The sequence below is a fragment of the Cibotium barometz genome, chromosome 5 (assembly GCF_041138505.1).
Source record: "Cibotium barometz isolate CiBa-2024 chromosome 5, ASM4113850v1, whole genome shotgun sequence".
NCBI lineage: Eukaryota > Viridiplantae > Streptophyta > Polypodiopsida > Cyatheales > Cibotiaceae > Cibotium > Cibotium barometz.
Window position 1 is genome coordinate 8,373,201 of NC_141050.1, and position 27,092 is coordinate 8,400,292.

General features: G+C 40.6%; 1 protein-coding gene across 2 annotated transcripts in view; it reads right to left on the minus strand.

Moving 5' to 3' along the window:
* LOC147638017 (NAD(P)-binding Rossmann-fold superfamily protein) overlaps nucleotides 1-20,195 on the minus strand; it is a 20,606-nt gene extending 411 nt beyond the window's left edge. Inside the window, exons 1-6 of one of the 2 annotated variants that reach the window (XM_086797488.1) lie at nucleotides 19,869-20,192; nucleotides 11,413-11,755; nucleotides 11,171-11,232; nucleotides 10,964-11,083; nucleotides 1,961-2,157; nucleotides 1-474 (exon numbers count right to left, since the gene is read on the minus strand). The exon at nucleotides 1-474 is cut by the window's left edge and continues 411 nt beyond it. In XM_086797488.1, coding sequence (XP_086653614.1) covers nucleotides 25-474; nucleotides 1,961-2,157; nucleotides 10,964-11,083; nucleotides 11,171-11,232; nucleotides 11,413-11,755; nucleotides 19,869-20,061 — 1,365 coding nt within the window. In that variant the 5' untranslated portion in view covers nucleotides 20,062-20,192 and the 3' untranslated portion in view covers nucleotides 1-24. Of the gene's footprint in view, nucleotides 475-1,960; nucleotides 2,158-10,963; nucleotides 11,233-11,412; nucleotides 11,756-19,868 lie in introns of both variants that reach the window. The other variant, XM_086797482.1, reaches the window with a different exon arrangement.
* Between the last annotated feature and the right edge of the window lie 6,897 nt (nucleotides 20,196-27,092).

The window sequence follows — 27,092 nt, forward strand, 5'->3', positions numbered from 1 at the left end:
TGCATCAATTCTCATCCCCATTTTTCAGGACTGGTGTTTTGACCGCTTTCGCAACAACAACCGAAGAGAGGGAAAGCCCAACGCAAATGTCTGCCAAAACCAACCTTTTGCATTTGCAGGGTCAACTCTTCTTGCAAGCCGCCAGGCATACACGCCTTCCCCAAGATGAGTGATACATGCAATTACAAAAAATGCACGTATCATCCTCTGGCTTCGAAAAAGAAAGAATGCCAGTGGCCTGACCCACTCAAAAATGCCCATGAAAGGAGGAGGCACAAATGCACACCCAAAAAATAGAATCATTCCTCCAATACAAGCTATCCAAAAATGTAGTTCTGGTGGCATCAGGTCCTTGGCTTGCTTCTCTTTCAAAAAATTTAAAGTTCGTCGTATGCCCTCCTTTGGTTCTACAAAGGGTACATAGCCCAACTGCTGTCTTGCCTTTAAAATAGAGAAATAGTGCGTAACACCAACCTGCAACATATGACGACTAACATCATGAATGCCTTGCACATGCATAGAAGCATCAAAACCTTGCTAAACTACTTCACAAAACTACCCTCTAGGTTTCCTAACATAGGTAGTCATAAAATTCAGAAACTTGTAGAGGCCAAACCCAAACCCAATGAGCAAAGCATACCTCCTCGGGTCAGCATTACAAATAATGAGTAACTCACAAGCATGTTCTACTCTCTTCCCACTATGAGGAGTTTTCCACCGCCTATTCATGCATGGTTAGTTTTTTATAGATATCTTCTAATCCATTACACTACCTAATTGTGCATGTCCAGTGAACAAATATCAAAAAGAGTAACAAAGATGTACGTCCAAAAATACAGGATTCTACTCTTTCATTTCGCTCACCTACCCTCACTGCCGTTTACCTGCTCCAACTGCAGCTTGGAGTCTATGTTGAACCATCAGATTCCTAAATCAAACTACATTCTAATCATGAATCATCCTATTGTTACGTCTTTCACTCTTGAGTTATTTGTTTCAGGCAGCAGACTACATTATCTGAGAGTCCAAAGCAGGCCCTACGTGAGATCTCCAAAAAAAAGGATTTTTTTAATGCAGCTCTCTTCAAAGCAGCCTTACATGAGACCTTACATGAGATCTCCAAAAAAAAGGATTTTTTTAATGCAGCTCTCAAAGAGAGAGCATGAGAAATGTATTATGCCAGGGTATTTCTCCAACTCTGCTCTTTTCTCATATCCTCCCATGGTCGAGTTCTGAACTCGTGAGATTGTGAGAGTATATGAAGAGCAAGAAAGGTGAGCCCAGAGGACAAAGATTATAACCCAAATTGGAACAGCGCAGCCATGCCACCTAATCTTTGGCTCAGCTGCCAATTGGAATCTCTAAGCCCACAAAATGGTTTAGAATGGCAGTGCCTTCAGATCCTTAGATTGTCTATTTTTCAGGTAACTGAGCTAAAATTCCCTTAAGGCTACAGGATCTTTGCATGATAACCATAAAAACCACACAATTCTCACTTCATTATTGTTAAGATGGAAAAGTTACTGATACAAGTTTCGAACAGCATTGATCTTCATTAGCAAATGTATGTAATTATGGAGCCTTGAGTCTTCACAAAATAATGCTTAACTTCTGGAGCCAGCACGCGCACTTCTACAAAGATTCAATAAGCATGCCTATTGCACAAAATTAAGTAATCATGCATGTATACAATTACATTTACAGTGTGTGTGTGCACGTGCTACATACGTGTATGCATGCATGCATACATGTATGTATGTATGTGTGTATATATGCACGCACACACACACACACACACACACACATATGTATACAAGTATATTTTCAATCCAATAAACAAACATATACAAGTATGTGCATAGATAAGAGCATGATCACTAATTCTTCAATTGACTGCTTAAAAGAAATTCTCCCTCTTATCCTCTTTTATGTCACAAGCATAAGGTGAAAGAACACGGACCTTGTAAACTTCTGTAGGTAGAATTGGAGGTTCTGGAAGCCATGCTTTATCTAGCCAAGGATACATCAGTCCATATAAACCCCAAAATATCCATGCTATTATCATAGCAGATTTTACACTTATTCGTCGATGAGGAAGCTGGTAACCCAAACCCTCCATAAGAGGCTGCATGAACCTAAAACTATTGACAGGAACACCTGCCAAAAAAAAAAAGCACCAAAAGAGAACAGAAAACATTAGCACACCTTGAACAAACTACAAATATAACAAGGGGGCAAGAGGGGAGAGGGTGCGGCAATGGGGGTGGTGGCCGTGTCCCTCTATTACTAGCTAGACATACACCAAGTGATTTCTTGTATTTGTGTGGACTCGTCGATGAGACAATAAACCATCAACTCCATCATGCATAGTACGGACTAGATACTACGACATCCCTAAGTGTCCACTAAGGTGTCACCTTTACACGTCATTGCTTACATAAGTCCTTAAGGGGTTGTTCCCATCAGTGTTGCATAAAAACGCATTTCTTATCTGGTGGAAATGTAGGAAACGTTTCGTACTTTATGAAACGTGTTTTTTTGCCGTCCGATTTTAGACCAATTGATCAATCGTGATTTGTGATATCTTACATGTATTTTGTTTGTTTATTGAAATGAATTCAGTGTGGTCTCTTGTAAGTTATGTCATAGGGCTAAATACATTTTTTTTTTTGTATATTCCAAGTTAAAAATATACATATTTTTCCTATTTTGTTTGAAACCTTTTTGGACCCGTTTCTTACCTTTTAGGAAACGTTTCGAAATGTACAAAACCTGTTTCATACCTGCCGTTTCAAAAACGCATGGCAACACTGGTTCCCATGACAAAGAACCCTTACACACTTAGCGGTTGTTCACACACAAGAACCACTTTATTTAAGGCCTAGTTCACACACAACTCCTTTTACATTGATTTTCCCAGCAAAATCTCCCTCGATGAAAAGGAGGTATGAGCCAAAGATAGCCCAATCTGGAGCTCATGGAACAATGGCAGCTACTACATGTCAAGCCACACGAACAATCTCCAAAAGTAGCCTCGAGCATGATCCAGCTTTTGCCCAAACTTTGAATGTGCCATGAGTGAGGATGAGACCACGAGCACAGCCCTCCCAGAACTGGAACTTCATAGAAGAATGGGCTAGGGATGGAGAGGTTGAAGTGGATGACTGACTTGCTCCATCACAAGCAAGGGAAACACACGGAATATGATGGGAAAGTGTGTGTATAGACCTTAACATAAAATTACTAGATAAGCCTAAAGTCCAAATCACTAGAGAGCTGAAATGCCCAATACAAGATTTCCCCCGAAGCACTGAAAGATACAAGAGCAGTAGAACAGGATTATGATGACGATCTCCAAATGATTTACAGAACCAATGTACAAGATTGGTGAGGAACAAGAACCAACAAACTGATAAGAGGCACAAAGTCACGACAAACAAGACTAGAGCATCAGACAAGACCAATTACAGAATCCCAATTCCTCAAAGTGACCAGACATTGCAGCAAATGATCAAAATACTCAGCAGAAACAAGATTGCTGAGTATTGCAGATTGACATCAAAATGCCACAAGAAATGCTCACCAGGTGTTTTGAATGCACATCGAGAGTGCCGAGATGAGCATTAGGCTCACAGATCAGTTCCAAAACCACCTAGTTGTTGCTCTAAGTACAAAACCCCCAATTTTTGCAGGAGAGAAGTTCTAATTTTTGGCAAAATCAGAAAAGCCCCAAAATTTGAAATGCAGAAGGGTTCTAAATGATGCCAATTGCTGAATTACAGAAAAGCCCTAATTTTTTTGTTTAATTTCTGCAAATTAATGGCATATTTGAAAACCACCAATCTATAGTACCTGGATTGTACAAAAAATCTTCTCCTTCATATCTGAGGAGTTGGCAGAGGTTATGACAGTGTTACCTAGGGGCAAAAGCCCAAGAGAGGACGGACTTCCAGCCTCCTTATTTCTTCGCCACTGGGATCTCATGGAAGGTAGCGTCAAGGCTGCCTTCAGCAAGATAATGGTTCCATGAGCCATGCCGGAGAGGTGGTATGAGGATTTGATCCACTTGATTCCCAAGGAGGGTGGTGACACACTGGAGATTCGACATTGGAGACCCTACAAAATTCTGGCCAAGGCCACCAGCCGGAGATTACAACCCTTTCTTCCCAACTTGATCCATGGCACACAAACTGGTTTCGTTCAGAATTGGAGTATTCTGGATAACATCTTCACCTTCTACGAGGCGACCACGTCGGCCAGGATACGACAGCAAGATCTGATTGTGCTCCTTGATTTCGAGAAAGTCGATTGGGGCTTTCTAGAGGGGACAATGTGCAGGATGGGCTTCTTGGAGGAGTGGGTCCAAGGTGTATCAGGACTTTACTTGGCTTCACATAGCCAGGTTCTTATTCAAGGTGCTAGAGATGAGCCCGAGCAGATCCTTCTTCATCGATGGAAGCATGGTTCCGGTCGACGGATACGTCAATTCTATACGAAATTCCGAGATCGAGGTACCCACGAAGCCGTATGGCTAGACGAGGAGTTTTTCCAGAGTACCCCCAGTTGTTGGCGGACTACTTGGAAGCCATGAACCTGCCGCCAAGCTAAGCAGGACGGAATGTCACGTGCACTCTGCACTCAGTGCATGGTGACAAACTAGCTCATCAACAGCAATGCAACATTTGTACATTATAAGAACCCAGTGGGATGATATTTGTCGTACGTTGTGATCCCATTGTATATCCTCAGTCCAGGATAAGTCAGGCACGAGCTACGTAGGTCATTCCTCAGCGTTAGCGGGTCAGTCAGTCAGTCAGTCAAGTCCCTTAACCCACTTGGAGAGAATCATTCATGCATGTAGAGTCAGTAGAAGCCTTAGCGTTGGCATCAGAAAGCACTCTGCATCTCGTATAATATGCATTCATATGCATGTGCATCATTTAGAACATCCCAGAAGCCTTAGGAAATTTACTATGATTTATCTGGTATTTTTCCCATATTTTATGGTATTTATTTAGCATTTATTGTCATTTATTGTCATTTATAAACATAAACTTTATTAAATAAATGACCAGCCAACTTGACCAACCACTAGTTAGTATAAATAGGCTTGCATAGGGCTTATACATTCATTCAGTCTACAGTGAGCTAGGCGCCTTCATCCTCAGCACCAGGAGCATTCCCCACCTTCAGCCTGGCTAGTCCCTGCCTTTGGAGCTTGTGTTTGTGCTTTCAGCCTTCCTTGCAGCTTAACGCAGCCCCTTCATGCAGTCCATTCAGTAGCCAGCAAATACATAGTCTCTAACGCAGCAGCAGTTCAGTCCATCTGTACCCTAAACACAGCAATTCAGACCATCAGCCCTTAGGGGCCTGCATACAATACCCTGCCAAGCCCCAGGACAGCAGTTTACCCTTTGCATTTGAGCACATATCACCACCAGCAACCATTCAATCCACTCCAATCCTGCGTTTGCAAATCTACAGCAGTTTCCAGCATTGCGTTTCAGTCCTACAACAGTAACCCGCCTTCTGTGCATCATCCATACATGCAACAGTCATCTGGTGAAGGTAACATATCATTCATAAGCATTTACAGCATAGTTACATAGATTAGAACAGTCCACCGCAGTCCTTTCTCAACCTCAGGTGTGCAACCCTTCCTCATGCCCTTGGGAAGAGTGCATACGCTCGAGATCAGTTCATTGAGGTCTTATAGCATGTCTAATATTCCTCTTTCAATTTTGAGGCCTTTCTCATATTGTATCAAGGCTAATTTGATATGACTTTTGTGCTTCAGGTCTAAGGACCCCTACCCCCTATATATAATAAAATACGATGTCTACATAGGACACCAAGTGACTTAGCATTATTTTCATTAGCTAAACTTCACCGAGAGATTGGTATTGTCTAGGTGAGGGTTTCCCCAAGTTTCCTAACAACTCCCTTCCTAATAATGCTAACTACAACGCCACCATCTAAGATTGCAATGAGTTGTTTGCCTTTGTAAGAAACATTGTGTTCGTTTTCTCACTCTCAAAGTAGTGTCTTAACTTGTTTATGGGAACCTTGGGTAATCCTCATTTAGATTTTATCTTTCTCTAGCACCTCAAGGATTGATTGAATGGGCTCTTAAAATTCCTTCCAAGTGTAAGATCTTGCTATAAATGTGGAATTATTTACAACAAAAAACTTATGGGCACTTGGACTTCATAGGTAAAACAAAAAAAAAAATTAAAGGTGCCACGTGATGATGTATGCTCACGTATGCCACGTGTGCCACATTAACCCCCCAAAAAAACTAGAAAAGAAAACAAAAAACAATTAAAAATCGTCACCCAAAACTTGGAAAATTTTATTAAAACTACTATCAAAATTTTTGTAACGCATTGTATATATATATATAACAAAGAGGAGAAAGATATACAAGTGACGTGCATGAATAATGGGATGAAGGTGTAAACGTGTGTGTGTACTTCTCCAACTTAAGTGCTTTCTTTGAATATCTTTGTTGATTTCTTCGACATTTTCTCGACATCCCTTTTCTTGGGGAGTTAAGATCATTAGATTGTTGATGCATTGTAGTTGGCTTTGCTCATATTGGATGGATCGACATGCTTTAGCCGAATTGATCTCAAGAGTAGGTATCATTAAGTGTGTGTGGTGCTTGAGGATGTACATAAAACTGCTTTCATGACAATATTTGGGCTTTATGAGTATCTTGTTATGTCTTTTGGTCTTACAAATGTCCCGGCTACATTCAATAAAATGATGGATCGTATATTCATTCCATGGGTACAGGAAATTTATAGGTGTCTTCTTTGTTGACATCTTAGTCTTCTCGAAGACCGAAGAAGAGCATACAGCTCATTTGGCTATTGTTTTTGAAGAACTCCCTAAGCATAAACTCTTCATAAATGCAAAGAAGAGTGAGTTCTTCTTGTCAGAGATACATTATCTTAGGCATATTGTGTCCAAAGATGGAGTGCCGATGGATCCTGCAAAGATTGATGCAATTCGAAATTGACCCGAATTGAGATCAGTGCATGAGATTCGTAGTTTTCTTGGATTATGCTCTTACTACTGTAGGTTCATTCGGCAATTTGCATGGATTGCTTCTCCTTTGCATGACTTGACAAAGAAGAAGGTTACATTAAAATGGACTGATGTAGAGAGGGATGCAATCCTCAAATTAAAAGATGCAACTACACATGGTCCAATGTTGATCATTCCGGATTTGCAAAAGCCATTCAGTGTGGAATGTGATGCATCTGGAAATTGCATAGGAGCTGACCTAAATCAAGAGGGACATGCCGTGGCTTATGAGAACCGTAGATTGCATGATGCACAGCTCTCTCTTGGCATTTATGACAAAGAGCTCCTAGCTATAATTCATGCACTTACCATATGGAAACATTACTTTCTTGGGACTGATTTTACTATGAAAGCAGATCACCAGAGTTTGAGGTATTTTCTTACCCAAACTAAATTGTCAGAGAAGCATATGAGGAAAGAAGAATGTATTGGCAGATGCATTGTTACGAACGCCGTATGTAGCAACTATCTCGGTTGCCTCTCATGGAGACTTGTCTGCCATGCGTGATTTGTATCTTACGGATGCTGATTTTGCCACTATTTGGACTGATTTGATGGCTGGTCATGCACATGCCTCATATGTAATCAAAGAGGGTTATCTCATAAAAGATAATTACCTATGTGTGGTGTCTAGCAAGAGACAAAAGGTTTTGGATGAGTGTCATGCTCCCCATTTTTCCATGGCTTGGGTGGCTACCCTGTGATGGCAGCATGTCCCAGTAGCTGGCCGACTGCATGGGTTCACCCTCTGGAGCAGGCCGACTGATGTGATCTGGTCGAGGACCTTTCAGATGCTGGCTGACTGGTGTTGAGTGCAGTCGGGTGCCTGTTGGCTGCCCCTTCTACTGGTCGACTGCTCTCTTGGGGCCATATAAAATGGCCCCATATCCCCCATGCCATTGTATCATGTTTTCGGGATTTTCCTTGTGTATATAGAGCAGAGTTACACGCCTCTCTCTCTCTCTCTCTCTCTCTCTCTCTCTCTCTCTCTCTCTCCATTGCTGTATTTTTTTCTACACTTGCTCTTGTATTCTCAAATTTTGTCATCATCTCCGTTGCATATTCTGACATGGTATCAGAGCCCTAGGCTCTTGATAGATCTTGGGAAATTTGTGAGCAAGAGGGGGACTGTAGTGTTGCTGATTGGTGGACTGTTTTGGACTATTCGGGAAGAGGAGAAGCAAGAGGAAGGCGGGCTGATTTGCTGGACAACCACTTGCAGGTGTAAGTTCTTCTTTTTTCCCACCCACCCACCCTTTTCAGTTACATCCCCACAATGGCAGATCTGCTTGAGATGGCTGAGAGACATGTGAAGATCCCAACACTCCCACGTTCCCAGTGGACCGTCAGTTGGACGGGAATAACTACGGCATATGAAAGGTTATGATGGAATCTGTTCTAGAGTCATACGACCTTGCTGATTTCATCGTTGTTTGGGTTCCACGACCGGAGGTAGAGGAAGGGGAGTTACCATCGATTCGTAAGGACCGGGAGGCACAGGCACAGTCGTGGAGTCGTGTCAATGCCAAGGTCCATTCATTCATTTTCCTCAACTGCACACCGCAGGTAATCAATCATATAAAGCATATGACGCTGGCCAGAGGTATATGGCAGCATTTAGCTTCTCTTTATAACAGGGTATCGCCCATGAAGAGGATTTCCTTGGAAGTACAGATGCGGGTTATGAACCCTGCAAAGTCATCGACGATGCGGGAGCACATTAACAAGCTGCAGGAAGTTCTTCAGGCTGGGAAGGAGATATCATCGGAGGACATGGCCATAACGTTGCTATCGCATTTGCCCTCTCAGTACTCAACATTCTACTCGTCTTTGATTACCAGTGGCAGGCTTGGCACCATCACGTGGGAGGAGCTTGTGCCCATGGTCTTGGACCAGGAGGAAAGATTCTCGAACCCTCCACAGGGCGGAGGTTCGGAGGCCTTAACTGGCCAACGGTCGAAAGGCCGTAACAAGGGCAAAGGGAAGGCTTCATCGGAGAAGTCTTCTGAGAAGAAGTCCGACTCAGACCGCAAGAAACTGAGTAGCAGAGATTATGGACTGGTTGAGTTCCCAGTACATTGTTCGAGGTTTTTGGGATGTGATGTGTCACAGTCCACTGTTGGGGATTATGGGCGTGGTGTGTCCAGCAGCTCATCGTTTTATTCTTGGAGTTCACTACACACTTGTGTGGGAATTCGAAGCCAAGCAAAGTTCCTTGCTATTCGTGGTGGCATTTTGTTTCAAGGAGTCAGGTTGGCAGGTGCTCTTTCCAAGGTGTATCCGGTATTGCGCAATACTAGAGTGTCCATGGTTCATAGTTACCGCGGAACGGGAACATTCCGGGAACGTTGGATGCTAGAACAAGAACGGGAACGGGAACGGGAGCGGATCGGGAACGTCGGGGAACGCCACGTCAGCATATGACACAAAATGACAAAACTATATTATGCTCTAAAGACTAGAGAACCTTAAGGCTTAGAGTATGCTAGTTTAGGTTTAATTCATGAAAGAAATTAGAAATTGGAATGAACTAAGAGCTTTCTAATATGATGCTTAAAGCTTTGAACTTTAGAGTCTAAAGTCATACAAAATATCCAAGATTAAAGTCTTAAACATTAAAAATTTAAAGAGTCCAGACTCCAAATTGAAACTGAAAAGAAAGTACATCGCATGAGGATATATAATAGCTGAAAAAGCTGAGTACAATGTACATATGACAAAAGTATCAAGTATGACAAGTACAAAACTAGCCTCAAGGGCCAAGGTAACTAGTGAGTCAATGACTAGTCATCAGCAAGTGGGATCTCATCCTCCTGTCCAGGCTGTCCCTCACTCATCCTCATGCTGCTCCACATCATCCTCTCCCTCTGGTTGATCCTCACCATCATTGTCATCAAGATCAAGGCAAAATCCAATAAATGGCTCTGGAGTACACTCAACCCTAAACTTGTTAAGCAAACGCAAGTTCGCATTAACAAATACAAGGTCATTTGCCTTTTGGACACCAAGCTTGTTCCTCTTCTTGCTTGCAATGTTCCCAAAACTGCTCCATAAGCGCTCACATGGCGAGGAGCTAGCACCCTAGCTAAGCACTCGAATAGCCAATCTTTGCAGCAATGGTGTATCTGCCCCATAATCCTCCCACCACCGTGCACTGGATATCTTGAACCTATCATTTTGTGCATCCTGCAAACCGAAGAGGCCTGTCTTTTGTCGATAGAAGGAAAGTGGTCAGCCCACTTGGCATTATAGACTATCTGTGTGATTGTTTCCTCCTCCCCCCATAGTACGAGATAGCCTTCTCCTCCTAGAACGGCCAGCCAGAGGAGAAGAGCATCCTCCCCTTTCATACATCTCGACTCGCGTTTCCCATTTGGGGATGAGTTTGTACTTAACCATTTTGGCTGTCTTTCTCGGTAACTTATAAAAGGATCTTTTTCCCAGGGAAAAAATAATAATTGCCAGCCATCATAGAGAATGCACCCATGTGTTGGCTCCATGGCCTTAACCAAGCTCACCATCAAGAACAAGTTTCGTCTCCTTCGTATTGATGGTATGCTAGATCAGCTACCAAGTTCAATAGTGTTAAGTATGCTTAATTTGAAGTCTGGCTATAACCTGATGATGCTTCAATCTTTTACTTTCAAAGGCTGAAATCACGACACTAAAAGATTTTGGTGACAAGCCGTATAAACGTAGAAATAATTTGAGGATAAGCCACTTTTTGAGGGAAAACCAAAAAAGAATTGTCTTCCATGTTCATTAAAGCTCACATTCATTGCGAAGTGTTGCATACATCGACTAAACCAGTTACCAAAGACCCAACTGATTCAAACAACACTTGCATATGCACCAACATCCAAAAACTTACCATCAGAAATAAAGTAAGCCTGTCCAGACGCAGGAGCTCCTTTTCTGCCTGGAATATCATCAATCAACCCCATACTTGCAAGCAACTGTGCTTGGACAAGGTTATCCACATATACCCAGTCTGTCTTAATACCAGAGCCTCCAATAAGACAAAGAAATATTCCCTTCTGTGCCAAGTTCAAAAATCTAGGCACATGGTGTTCCTCACCAGGTCCATACACAGCTGCAGGCCGGATTGCGCAAGTGTACAGCTTGCGGTCAGTTTTGACCCTGAGAAAAGACATGAGACAAAGCTCACAAATTGCATGTGATTGTAAGATGCCTGAAACATGCAAACATGGTTCTCCCCACCTTTGTCATTGCTTAATCAAGAGGATGACCTTAACAAAACATCAATTCAACCCGTAGTTATAGTGCTCAGGATAGGGTTTGAAAGGATTTCTCACTTACTTCAAAGGACGACCATTGCTTCTCAACACTAACTGTTCAGCCAGAGCTTTACATCGACCATAGGAATCCAAATGAGTTTCTGTAGGGAAATAATCCATAGTTTCATTCCCATTGTCTATCTGCTGCCCCCCAAACACAACATTGTAACTACTTGTAAAAACAAGCCTCTCAACTCCACATTTGACACAGCTATCCAAAATATTGCAAGTCCCAGTAAGGTTCACTTCATCAATTTGCCGCGCTTGAAGCATCTCCTTCCCAGAGATGCCATGTGATGCAAGGTGGAAAACACAATTTGCCCCGCGAAGAGCTTTGTCCGTCAGGTCCTTTTGCTTAATATCACCTAGTCAACCATGCAAATATAAATGTCACGCTCTTGCTCTAAACATAACTTTCTTTAAAAAGATCCTTCATTCGTTACAAATCAGACAGCCAATAGCTACATGTGCATGCTCAGAGCCCTCAAAAGAGGTGAAGATAATAGCTGGGGAGGTGTTCCATCCACGGCTCGCCGCTCTCAGAGGGAAACTACCTCATATGACGCGTGCGGAAAGGGAGAGGGGGGGGGGGGGGGTTTGATGTGTACAGAAGGCCTGTAATGCCAAGTGATCTCACCGTCCCGATCAAAGAGGAAAGGACACTGGCAACATGCGTGCAGAAAAGCCTTGCGCCGCTGATGCATGCAATCCGAACCTCCTTGAAGCTTTGCTCTGGACACAACTTGATCGATAGCTATTGAAAATACTTATTCAACTTCTCATGGGATTAGGCAAGGGTGTCCCCTAACCCCATGTATCTTCTTTCAAGCTATGAAAAGGTTGACTCAGCACATAAAAGGATGAGATATTTACACTCAAATAAGGCCTGTGAGTTCTATAGCAGCAAGATTATACGTCCTCTAAGTCTAGAGCCATTCTAATTGGCGATTCTTCTCACCTCACACTCATCAACAAGACCTTCCTTAAGATCCTTCTATTAGTTAAAAATTAAGCAGCCATAGGCCACATGTACATGCCCAAAACTCTCAAAAGGAGGCGAACAGAAATTGGAGGAGGTGGTTCCCTCCATGGCTGGCTGCTCATGGAGGGAAACTACCTCAATAGGCCGCCACGCGTGGCGGCCCGGGGCCGTGGGGCAGGGGGGGGGGGGGGGGTGGGGGGGGGGCCGCACAAGGATCCTTTAGTGCCAAAAGATCTCGTCATCCCTGTCAGAGAGAAAGGGACCCAGGTGCCATGTGCACAAAAAAGCCTCTCACCACCTATGCATGCGATCCAATCCACCTTGAAGCTTCCCCTACTAGCCATAGAGGGTATGAAATCTATTCATATGGAGCACATGGACTCATCTGTTTCGGGGGGGGGGGGGGGGGGGGGGGGGGGAGAGGGGGGGGGGGGGGGGGAAGGGGGAAGGGGGAACTGCCTTCAATGGCCTTACTGCAACAACCAATCATATATGCCATGCAGCAATGCTGCTAATGATCTCCCATCTCGAACAACAAGTGCCTAGAGACCAGGTCTCTAAAGATAGGTCGGTAGCAAGCACTGACTCTATCCTATAGTAGCAATCGCAGAGCCTGCCCTTGAAGCCTCCTCGTAAGAGGGTGTGAGGCCGGTCTCTATCAGTGGTATTTGTATAGCCCTCTTCACCCATCGGATAGAGATCCAACAAAGATATATATAAACAATTGTGGAATCTACAACAAGCTCATCACTAGGCAAGCAAAGTTATATTTGAAATTGATATTATTTTTTTCAAGACGGAGACGGAGTCGCTTAACGTCTTCTTAGAGGGCTATACACCCAATCGACGGAGAGACTTGAACCCAGGTGGGTTCATGTCATCCCAAGGGCAATTCACATTTGAACATCATGCGTACGTAAAGTATTTATGAATGTCGTAATTGTTAGTACAATTTGTCACAGGGTTAGCCACTTTGTTAGATTAGAGTATCAACAAAATGAACAATACTTAAGCTTGCGTATTATGCTTAAATGTCGTAAATGTGTAACCTTGGTACGAATGCTATCATGTTCATTAGTGCATTTGTTCCTAGGTCAATCAATTTTTTAGCTTAGAGTATCAATGGGAACATAAAAAGTATGATGCAGTTTAGACTAACTATAGAAATTAGAGGTTTGCTTAAAATATTTGATTTTATTATTTCTAGTCATCATTTTATTATGCTTTGGGAGTACAATTGTTCTTAATGGTGTAGAATTCAGGAGAGATGGATATATTATTGTGCTTCAAGAGTACAATTGTTCTTAAAGGTGTAGAATTCAAGAGAGATGGATATATTGATGAAATCTAGTTTAATAGACAGTTTAATATTTGTTTTAAGATACACTCACCCTTGTTAGTTTATGCTCACAAGTTTGTTAGCTCGTGCAGCAAAATGTTGACCATTAGAGTCGAATCCAAAGCAGGCTAACGAAGCAAAAGATCCTACTAGATGAAAACAAAATCAAGCACAGCTTCGTTCTCACTGACGTCCTCGAGCCAGTTAACTTGCTCATCGAGCACATATTAATTAAATCAACTTATTAAAATAACTTTGCAAATCTCCATGTTAACCCATGCATAATCTCTCACCTTCATCTTAGGCATCTAAATCCAATCAACAGTTTTTCATGTTGCTCTCCCATAAAATTCAAAGGAAGTTTCCAACAAGAGAGGACACTATCATGGGTATTATTAACTCTAGGATAGTTTAAAAAGGATATTCTGATGATGATGCAATTAAGCTTACCGTGATGTGTGGAATCTCTATTCAGGCATCTCTATCTAACCTTGGAAATATAGGACCCCTTAACTAGTAATTAGTTTAATTTCAATTGATTAAGTACTTAGTAAATAGTAATTACTCTAATTTCAATTGATTACGAACTTAATAAAAGGTAAATACTCTATATTAATTATTTAAAATACTTAATACTCTAATTTTAGTTGATTAAGTACTTAGTTTAGTACTAATGATGAAAAGTAGACATAAAATGCATAGTATAAAGAAAACATTTTTGAAATTCTAATCTATCATTCCTAAGTGCATGTTCACCTTTAAGAAATGTATAGAGCTACTTATATAATAGCAATTAATCTAGTTCATTAATCTAGTTGATTAAGTAGCCAATTAAGAACTATACTCTCTCTCTCTCTCTCTCTCTCTCTCTCTCTCTCTATATATATATATATATATATATATATATATTTATTTATTTATTTATTTATTTCTAAGGACAGGATTTTTCCTATTCAAAACAACTTTTGTGCCTCTTTACTCATAGAATATATACTCCTTGTTTTTTTTTCATATGCATTATGTTCAAAGCAAGTCTCTTATTCAAGAGAAAGCGTGAGAGAGTTCTTTTTTGTGCTTCATGTTGGGTGACTATTCTTTTCTTCTAAAAGGCTAAGAGTGTGGATCATGCAAGGTATGTGTTTATGACATCCTTCACATTAAGAGCTTTTTTAGACTCTTTGCTCGTCAACCCAAATTACCCCATCTCTCTCTCCTCTAGATGTTCCCTTCTTTTCTTAGTTTTCTTGCACTAAGGGATTGTTGGGGTTTCCTCTTACTTCGAGAGCGTGTGTGCGTCTTAGCAAGGTGGTTGTCTTTCAATGAGGGAATGGCCTGGATGAATTGGCTTCACTACATCACAAATCCACGTGCGGTTGCGGAGTTCCTTAAAAAGGATCATTTTATTAGTGGTCTCCATCCTATTCTTAGGGCCAAGGTGGAATCAGTCAGCCCAAAAACTTATCTTGAAGCAACAGCATTAGCAGCCTACAAAGAAAAAAAGATCAAGTATAAGAAGCAAAATTTGGTCGAAGAGATGAAGATTTGGCTTTCAACATGCATTTGCCAAACATTGGAGAGACACGCACTAGAATTGAAGTACCTGTACCACGACATATGTGATTTATACAAAGGCTCCCTTACATATGGTTACTCAAAAAAATGTCCCCTCTAAACATTGGACCCAAAAATTATTATTAAGCTTGTTTCAAAGCATTAAGATGCCAAAGTTATTTAGAAATATCCACTACTTATTGCTAATAAATGCCTAGGCCCTAGACCCCACTATGTATTCCAAGTAGCCATTCATGTCTTCTTGTGAGGTCCAAAGAAAAGAGAAAAGAATCCCAATCTTATGAGCTATCTCCCAATGAAGTAAGGCATTCATATGAGCCTTACTTGCTCTATCTTGGATATGTCCTCCCCAAAATTTTCTTTGCCATGCCATATTTGTTCAAAATGAGTGAAATAGGGCTTGAGACTGGGGTAGTATACACACGTCCAGATAAATCTGTAAATTGATAACTGTCATTGTCATGAACCTTTTTGATAATGAATGGACCTTCCCAACACTGTAAAAATTTTGCATCAAATCAATTGTCAAGATGGTTGTCGTATCAAAGCACAACCGTGTCTTTCTATAGACCTTTTTCTTTAAGTAAGGAATCAAAATTCCTTAGCATCTTGAGAATTGGTGATAAAGTGATCAATTGATGTTTCTTTATCCAATTCTAAACAATGCAAAGCTATGAGTCTATCTTGAAACAGATCATTAGGATCCCTGTTTATCCTCTTCAAAAACTCCATACTGGGTACATCAACTTCAATAGGAGCAAGTGCCTCTTCACCATAAACAAGATGAAAGGGAGTAAATTATGTGGAGGCTTTAAAGGTAGTCCTATATGCCCAGAGTGCGCCATCCAAATGCTGATCCCAAGTCCTTGGTTTAGTTTCCACATGTTTAGCTATTATTTTGCATAAGATACCATTAATCTTTTCCTCTAAACCATTACACTGTGGGTAATGTCTATGTTTAATATTGAGTTTATCAAGGATCTGCATCAATATCCCTTCTCGAAAGCTTGGACCACAATCAGAAACCAATTCTAAAGGTGTGCCAAAATGGAAACATATGTGAGACAAGATGAATATGAGAATTGCAACTTCTGTCACCCTTGAAACACTTGCTGCTTCAGCCCATCCACTACAACCAAAATGTAAACTTTGCCATTTTGAGTCCTGGGCAAAGGTCCAATAGCATCAATACCCCATTTCTCAAACGGTCCATAAGCTACAATAAGTTGTCTCGGTCCATGCATCAACCTCTTATCATCACTAGCTAATTGACAAGCATGACAAGTTTTACACCAATGACCACATCAACATGTAAACTAGGCCAAGTATATCTTGCTTGTAAGATCTTCTTGACAGTTAGGTCATGTGTAAAGTGTCCACCACATACCTCATCATGGCAACATTGAAGAATGTGTGCAATATCCAAAGTCTTAGGAACCCTCCTTAAAATCGTATCCTTTCCTTTATGATAGAGAAGGTCACAAATAAGTGAACATGAAAGTCCCTTCTCAAAAAGCCTTCGTTTTTGTATTGTTGTCAAACCAATCGGCAAATTCTTAGTTTGTAACCGTTGTAAACGTTCCTTCAAAGCTTCTTCTCCTTGAAATTTTGGGTCCTTCAAAAGTGCATTGCTCACCATAACTACCACCTGTTCTTTAGCTAGTTCAATGAGTGGGATGACAGGTGGTCCTGCCATGCAGCCAACTCGTCGTCATCACATATGACAGCACCATCAACATCCAAGGGTGATCATATTCAGTATCTAGAGAAGTTTGATATCAAATTTGATGGAACTAGATATCCCATTCAACACTTAGAGAAGTTCGATTAAATTTGATGGAACTAGAGATCTTATTCAACATCTAGATAAGTTTGATCAATTTTGTGAGGTCGTGGCAAGGTCTGATGATCTTACCAAGATCTACTTATTCGGAATTTACCTTGAAGGCAAAGCATGCCAATGGTTTAGGTCACTAAATCCACTTGAAAAGGCCATACGAGGTCTTAAGACACACATTCATTGTGGGATTCTCACCCAGTGGAATGGAGCCCCATTACACAAATTTATAACCTCAAGCAGGAGGAGGGAGGAACGATGTGGGATTATACTGGTAGAACAAAGTATCTCATCATGAGATGCATCATCTGTGAAAGACTAGATGACTTATTGCTCAAACTTAAGAGCAAAAGGTTTTATGACCATCTCTATAGGTCTAGGCACTAAATCGTTTGATGAATGCTGCTCTGCAACTAGTAGTGGCTAGGCTTTTTAGACTCATTTGAGTTGGTCTCATTATCCCTATTGTTGCTTAGGGAACCTAATCGTGTTTTATCATTGTCACCACCATTGACTATTTTATAGAATGGGTCGAGACCAAAGTAATGTAAAAAGCTAACGCGAGAGCTATCACCAAGTTCCTCTATGAGAATGTGATTACTTGTTTTGGTTAACCACTAGAAATAGTGAGCAACCATGGTACACATTTTATCAATGAAGTGGTGGAGTTCTTGCTTAAGGAATTTCTTGTGGTGCACAGATAGTCAACATCTTACTACCACAAGCGAACAACTAGGTCAAAAGCACAAACAAGACTTTGTATACTACTCTCACTAAGATGATAGAAGCTTTGAGGAGCAATTGGGAGGAGTACAAGTTGCACTCAGCTCTATGGGCCTATCGCACCGCATATAAGGTGGATGTCAATGACACACCTTTCCAACTCGCACGGCATATAAGGTGGCTGTCAACAACACACCTTTCCAGCTCACGTTCGGGCTTGACGCAATCATGCTAATGGAACACTTGGTTTGAATTGCAGCCATACATAAGCTTAAGTAAAACCCTCTCACAGAAAGATTAGTTGCCTCAGAGAAACTTAGTGAGTAAAGATTGCAATCTGCTTATGGATTGTTGATGGTTAAGAAACTAAGATGCAAGAAGTGGTTTGACGACCAACTTTAGGATAAGTGTACAAAGGTAGGAGACATGGTGCTAAAAGGCAGTGTCAAGAACACCAAACAAAAACTTAAGTACAGAGGCCAAGATCCTTATCGAGTGACAAAGATTGCTCCTCAAGGTGTAGTAAAGATAGAGCTCTTGGATGGGATTGAGAATCAAGGTTACTTCAATGGCTGCAAGCTAAAGTACTACTATGAACCTCTCACCCCCATGACATGCTCTTCCAAATCCACAAGGAAAAAAAGGAGAAATGAGAGATTGACAACGAAAAATGGAGGGTACACCTCAAGATGACCTGCCGCCTAATAAAAAAAGACTCAAAGAGGCTGTATAGATTTGTGTACATGATGCGGGGCTGAAACAAAAACACCCATGGAACCTAGTCGCCTTGAGCTAGAGTTCCCCCAAGAAGAACCTCTAGTGGCATGGATAGTCTTGGCTAACATGCTAGCCCATAATGTTTTCTCTTGGGAGACATGGACCTCACTAGGCCACCCACCCCTCACACCATCCGTAACAACTACTTAGTACCATGATCTATCAATTTTACCTTCATGCTCCAAGCAATGTAACATAATGATCGGCTCTTAGGACTCCCATGATAAAGAAGACAATTGATTGGGACAATATGACAACCACAGGGAAGGCGATAGAAAAAAAGGAGGCATAAGACGCCAAGAAGAAGATTGAAGACTCAAAGTAGTCTGATCCAAACAGGTCTTAAATTGTTCCAAGGTTGGTGGTTGCTAGAATGGACCCTTTGTTAGATGGCACATTGTTTCTTCTAATGGACTACAACCTCAACATTTTATTGTTTTGCTTATGTGTTCCACATTCGAATGCCCTACAACTTCTATGCAAGGCAAGGATCTCCATATATCTTCTCGGTCACATAATATAACCATTCCTCTTGATCTACCATCCAACCCCAAGAAAAAGTGGCCCTTGCCATGCCAAGCATGAAACACCCTGGTTTTACGAAACCTAAGAATGGAGGAACCTACATATGCCAAAAAGGCGCACATAAGCATAAACCCTGAAGAACGCAAATCTCAAAAAACCAAATGGTGCAAAAACCCTTTGTGAACCTTGAAAATACAAAGCCCAAAATGTTCACACATTTATGAACACAAAAAAAAACTTAGATCACAAAAACCTAGGCGAACTAATGTAACAAAAAGAACCTAAGATCACAAAATCCTAGAAATTCAAAATACCTCTTGGTACTGTAACGCAGAATGCAAAATACTAGGAATACAAAGATGGTGCAGACACCTACAGCCAAAGAATGAGAAGCCATTGGTGTGCAGAGAAGGTCCTCTAATTCTGTGAACCCTATTAATTTAGAAATGGTGCAGACACTTCTGGTTCTGTGAAACCTAAGAATGCAACCCTAGAGGGTGCAATAGATCTTTGGTGACGAAGACCTTGAGGATGCAAAAACGGTGGTTCTGCTAACATTAAGACTGCAAAGAGGAATGGAGAGGAGGTGCAAAGGCCTCTGATGATGAAAATCTTGAGGATACAGAGATGGTGCAGGTCCTAAGCATATAAAACCCTAGATGTGAGTTGATGGAGAGGTATGGTCGTGTGTGTGTGTGTGTGTGTGTGTGAAAGAGAGCTTACCGGTGATGCAGGTGACACGGTTCCTCTTGAGTACAGGTAGGAATGGGGATCTGGAGCTAGAGTCGAAGCATCGCACTTCGTCGGCACCGCGCTGGATAAGCTCAAGGCAAAGGGCCGCTCCCACTGAACTAAGACCGCCCGTGACCACAAACACTTGGCCCTCTATGCCCTCGTGCTCGGAGAGAAGCACCATGGCTGCTGTATACAGGAGATATGGAAAACGATCTAGATGCACATTGCTGTTAAGGTTAAAGACGTCGTGCTGCGTCACATTCGTTAATCCCTCGTTAATCAAGGGGGGATGATTTTCGAGCCTGAACTTGCTAGTCGTATAATTGAGATTTTTTTTTTTTCGGAAAACAGTATCACTAGGCAAGCAAAGTTATATTTGAAATTGATATTATTTTTTTCAAGACGGAGACGGCGTTGCTTAACGTCTTCTTAGAGGGTTATACACCCAATCGACGAAGAAACTTGAACCCAGGTGGGTTCATGTCATCCCAAGGGCAATTCACATTTGAACATCGTGCGTACGTAAAGTATTTATGAATGTCGTTGTTGTTAGTACAATTTGTCACAGGGTTAGCCACTTTGTTAGATTAGAGTATCAACAAAATGAACAATACTTAAGCTTGCGTATTATGCTTAAATGTCATAAATGTGTAACCCTGGTACGAATGCTATCATGTTCATTAGTGCATTTGTCACTAGGTCAATCAATTTTTTAGCTTAGAGTATCAATGGGAACATAAAAAGTATGATGCAGTTTAGACTAACTATAGAAATTAGAGGTTTGCTTAAAATATTTGATTTTATTATTTCTAGTCATCATTTTATTGTGCTTTGGGAGTACAATTGTTCTTAATGGTGTAGAATTCAGGATAGATGGATATATTATTGTGTTTCAGGAGAACAAGGGTTCTTAAAGGTGTAGAATTCAAGAGAGAAGGATATATTGATGAAATCTAGTTTAATACACAGTTTAATATTTGTTGTAAGATACACTCACCCTTGTTAGTTTATGCTTACAAGTTTGTTAGCTCGTGCAGCAAAATGTTGACCATTAGAGTCGAATCCAAAGCAGGCTAACGAAGCAAAAGATCCTATTAGATGAAAACAAAATCAAGCACATCTTCGTTCTTGCTGACGTCCTCGAGCAAGTTAACTTGCTCATCGAGCAGAGATTAATTAAATCAACTTATTAAAATAACTTTCCAAATCTCCATGTTAACCCATGCATAATCTCTCACCTTCATCTTAGGCATCTAAATCCAATCAACAATTTTTCATGTTGCCCTCCATAAACTTCAAAGGAAGTTTCCAACAAGAGAGGACACTATCATGGGTATTATTAACTCTAGGGTAGTTTAAAAAGGATATTCTAATGAAGATGCAATTAAGCTTACCCTAATGTGTGGAATCTCTATTTAGGCATCGCTATATAACCTTGGAAAATATAGGACCCCTTAACTAGTAATTAGTTTAATTTCAATTGATTAAGTACTTAGTAAATAGTAATTACTCTAATTTCAATTGATTACGAACTTAATAAAAGGTAAATACTCTATATTAATTATTTAAAATACTTGATACTCTAATTTTAGTTGATTGAGTACTTAGTTTAGTACTAATGATGAAAAGTAGACATAAAATGCATGGTATAAAGAAAACATTTTTGAAATTCTAATCTATCGTTCCTAAGTGCATGTTCACCTTTAAGAAATGTATAGAGCTACTTATATAATAGTAATTAATCTAGTTGATTAAGTAGCTAATTAAGGACTATACACTCTCTCTCTCTCTCTCTCTCTCTCTCTCTCTCTCTGTGTGTGTGTGTGTGTGTGTGTGTGTGTGTGTGTGTGTGTGTGTGTGTGTGTGTGTGTATATATATATATATATATATATATATATATATATATATATAAGGAGAGGACTACTCCTAGTTTTTTCCTATTCAAAACAACTTTTGTGCCTCTTTACTCATACAATATATACTCCTTGTTTTTTTTTCATATACATTATGTTCAAAGCAAGTCTCTTATTCAAGAGAGAGAGCGTGAGAGAGTTCTTTTTTGTGTTTCATGTTGGGTGACTATTCTTTTCTTCTAAAAGGCTAAGAGTGTGGATCGTGCAAGGTATGTGTTTATGACATCCTTCACATTAAGAGCTTTTTTAGACTCTTTGCTCGTCAACCCAAATTACCCCATCTCTCGCTCCTCTAGATGTTCCCTTCTTTTCTTAGTTTTCTTGCACTAAGGGATTGTTGGGGTTTTCTCTTACTTTGAGCGTGTGTGCATCTTAACAAGGTGATTGTCTTTCACAATGAGGGAATGGCCTGGATGAATTGGCTTCACTACATCACAAATCCACGTGCGGTTGCGGAGTTCCTTAAAAAGGAACATTTTATTACTGGTTTCCATCCTATTCTTAGAGGGCCAAGGTGGAATTAGTCAGCCCAAAAACTTATCTTGAAGCAATAGCATTGGCAGCCTACAAAGAAAAAAAGATCAAGTATAAGAAGCAAAATTTGGTCGAAGAGATGAAGATTTTGCTTTCAACATGCATTTGCCAAACATTGGAGAGACACGCACTAGAATTGAAGCACTTGTACCACGGCATATGTGATTTATACAAAGGCTCCCTTACATATGGTTTCTCAAAAAAAATGTCCCCTCTAAACATTGGACCCAAAAATTATTATTAAGCTTGTTTCAAAGCATTGAGATGCCAAAATTATTTAGAAATATCCACTACTTATTGCTAATAAATGCCTAGACCCCACTATGTATTCCAAGTAGCCATTCATGTCTTCTTGCGAGGTCCAAAGAAAAGAGAAAAGAATCCCAATCTTATCAGCTATCTCCCAATGAAGTAAGGCATTCATACGAGCCTTACTTGCTCTATCTTGGATATGTCCTCCTCATAATTTTATTTGCCATGCCATATTTGTTCAAAATGAGTGAAATAAGGCTTGAGAAGCCAACCATTTATTGGGGTAGTATGCACACGTCCAAATAAATCTGTAAATTGATAATTGTCATTGTCATGAACCTTTTTGATAATGAATGGACCTTCCCAACACTGTAAAAATTTTGCATCAAATCAATTGTCAAGATGGTTGTCGTATCTAAGCACAACCGTGTCTTTCTGTAGACCTTTTTCTTTAAGTAAGGAATCAAAATTCCTTAGCATCCTGAGAATTGCTGATAAAGTGATCAATTGATGTTTCTTTATCCAATTATAAACAATGCAAAGCTATGAGTCTATCTTGAAACAGATCATTAGGATCCATGTTTATCCTCTTCAAAAACTCCATACTGGGTACATCAACTTCAATAGGAGCAAGTGCCTCTTCACCACCATAAACAAGATGAAAGGGAGTAAATTCTGTGGAGGCTCTAAAGGTAGTCCTATATGCCCAGAGTGCGCCATCCAAATGCTGATCCCAAGTCCTTGGTTTAGTTTCCACATGTTTAGCTATGATTTTGCATAAGATACCATTAATCTTTTCCTCTAAACCATTACACTGTGGGTAACGTCTATGTTTAATATTGAGTTTATCAAGGATCTGCTTCAATATCCCTTCTCGAAAGCTTGGACCACAATCAGAAACCAATTCCAAAGGTGTGCCAAAATGGAAACATATGTGAGAAAATATGAATATAAAAATTGCAACTTCTCTCACCCTTGAAACACTTGCTGCTTCAGCCCATCCACTGCAGCCAAAATGTAAACTTTACCATTTTGAGTCCTTGGTAAAGGTCCAATAGCATCAATACCCCATTTCTCAAATGGTCCATAAGCTACAATAGGCTGTCTCGGTCCATGCATCAACCTCTTATCACTAGCTAATTCACAAGCATGACAAGTTTTACACCAATGAACCACATCAACATGTAAACTAGGCCAAGTATATCTTGCTTGTAAGATCTTCTTGACAGTTAGGTCATGTGTAAAGTGTCCACCACATACCTCATCATGGCAACATTGAAGAATGTGTGCAATATCCAAAGTCTTAGGAACCCTCCTTTAAATCGTATCCTTTCCTTTATGATAGAGAAGGTCACCCATAAGTGAACATGAAAGTCCCTTCTCAAAAAGCCTTTGTTTTTGTATTGTTGTCAAACCAATAGGCAATTCCTTAGTTTGTAACCGTTGTAGAAGCTCCTTCAAAGCTTCTTCTCCTTGAAATCTTGGGTCCTTCAAAAGTGCATTGCTCACCATAACTACCACCTGTTCTTTAGCTAGTTAAATTAAGCAAATCATCATCTTGTACCACTCCCAATCGTCACTCACAATTTTTGAGCCACTGGTTTTGCATTCTCTTTGAAATCAATGTGATGTTCTATGACATCTACTTCTCTAATCTGTGTGTAATCAGAAATGAACAAATTAGGATACATGTTTAGCGTGTCCAAAAATTCTTTCCACTCTCTAGGCTCTACATCATGTGCTAACATGACTTCCAACTTACCTTGATCTGCCTTCAACTCTTCTTGAACCTTAGCCACAGTTCCCTTGTTCACTTGTGAATAAAATGTCACCCCCATCACTTCCAAAGACTGTCACTAGAGGACTCAAATTCCTCTTTTGAATATGAATACACTTCATCTGAATCCTCATACTGGATATCCTTTTGCTTCTTTTCTCTCATGTCATAAACCATTGCTTGCTTTCCATTAGGTTGGATCACTAGTTGCCCTTTGTCCCATTTTTTAATAGATTTGACGACAATCAACCACAAACGGCCCAAAATCAAGGGGTAGCCATCTCCCTTGGTTGTCATAACATAAAACTCAACAGCAATAGAAACCCCAAAGACACTCACCTTGAAATTCTCGATGATTCCAATGTAATTAATGTTGATGATTCCAATGTAATTAACCTTGAAATTCTTGATGATTCCAATGCAATTAATGTTGCTATTATTTGTCATCTTCACCTTAATTGGAGAAGCCTTATGTATCCTTAGTCCCAACTGGTGCATTAAAGGTTCCATCATTAAGCAGATCTAGGCTCCACCAACTACTAAGACCTTGGAAATCATTTGGCCTTTAATTACACAATCCAAAGTGGGAACAACTCTTCCTATATCTCAAACGGTGCTATCAGAACAATAGGAGTAGGCTACTCATCACTCCTCTTTGATGCTCATACTTCTTTTTGCTTCCCTACTTACTCGAGTTTTATGGTTCCACATCATGACCAAGAGTAAAATCTAAATTCTCCTCCTCTTAATTTTCTTCTTACTTACTTCCTTCCACCACATTTTCTTTTTGCTTCTTCTTCTGAACTGCATTGCTGGATGATTCCTTATTCTCTGATTGCTTATGAGCTCGTGTTCTCTTCTGGAGGACAAAATATTCCACTTCCTCTTCCTATTCTATTTCCTCTTGCTTTTTATCCCTTTCTTCCAATCCACTACGTGTACCCCCTCCTTGCACATGTGGATTTCTTGGCATATTAGCCCCTTGAGAGGCATTAAAACTTTATAGATAGGATAAGGATCACTTGGATTTCTTCTAGGACATGGATAATTATACATGCCATGCCCCTGTTCATTACAATTCCAGCAAACCAACTCTTATTGTTGTCTCGTAGAGGCGGCCTTCCTCCACCACACTGCAGTGCATAAGGCTTAGATCCCACTCCTTGAGCCAAAATGGATTGTTAATTCTCAAAGTTGTCGAGTAAGTTGCTCCAAGGCATTAGCATCTTGGGGTATGAAGGCTGTGTAGGAAGTTGTTGATCTTTAGGGGAAACACTTCTTTTCCAAAAAGTATGGAGAGTTTATAGGGGACTTTGGCCCCCCCTCTTTCTCATCAACAAGAGAGAGCATGACTCTTGTTTTGTGGTGGCTTGTGGTCTTCTTGAGCACCCCGCGCTTGGGCGCCTTGCATGGTGTGGGCATGCGCACCCTTATCGATGGTTTAGACTGTGCACTGCCTGTCGCTTGTGGTCATCCTTGTTAGCTATGCATTGCCATCAGCGAGTGTGCATGCATCATGGTTGCCATGGCCCATTTTTGGAGGGAAACAAAGAAAAAGAAGAGGCCCCCATTCATTGATTTCAAAATATAGTTTTTTCCCATAAAAAGAAGTGATTTTTTTCACAAAATAAGGATGCCATCTTGAGAAAAGGGATTTTACGGTTCATGATAAAACAAGTACCATTCTTTTATGAAACAGAAAGGAGAGGAAGAGAGCGCTCTTGGACACCTATATAAACAACCATGTTTGTGACAAAGGAAGGAGTGAGGGTGGAGCTCAACATCACATGCAAGAGAGGATCCCAACTACAACATAACCTTTGTGGGTGCATTAGTTGAAGAGTTCGTCTTCTTTACTCGAGAGAGTTTATACCCCGATGAGGATGAGATTTTAGATCTAGTTGAATCTTTGCAGCAGGCAGCCACTACGGGTGTCTTGTTGCACCTATTTGTCTCACAAGTGGTGAAAATCCATCTTTGTATCTGTTGCATGGTGTATAATAGTGAAGAGGGGGGGGGGAGGGGGGAGGGGAGGGGAGGGGAGGAATCCTCCTAGTTTTTTTCTACTCAAAACAACTTTTGTACCTCTTCACTCATAGGAGATATACTCCTTGTTATTTTTTTCATATACATTCTGTTCAAAGCAAGTCTCTTATTCAAGAGAGAGAGAGAGAGAGAGAGAGAGAGAGAGAGAGAGAGAGAGAGAGAGAGAGCGTGTGTGAGTTCTTTTTTGTGTTTCATGTTAGGTGAGTATTCTTTTCTTTTAAAAGGCTAAGAGTGTGGATCATGCAAGGTGTGTGTTTGTGAAATTCTTCACATCAAGAGCTTTTTTAGACTCTTTACTCATCAACCCGCCGAATTCCCCCATCTGTCTCTGCTCTATATGTTCCCTTCTTTTCTTAGTTTTCTTGCACTAAGGGATTGTTGGGGTTTTCTCTTACTTTGAGAGCACGCGTACATCTTGGCCAGGTGATTGTCTTTCATTGAGGGAATAGAGGGTGCTATAGAGGTCCATTTCCCTTAATTTCTTTCAATACATACACACACACAAGCTTTGAGACACTGATCAATTTCTACTCTACATTAAGTGGACTTGTTATGGATTAAGCCCTTCGGCATATTCCGTGTTAGTTTGTTTGGATGATGTTTTTTCAATTTTCTACACACACACACACCTCATCTATCACAAAAAATTGAAAATTTTCCCTCTTTGCACACAAACACAAAACACACAT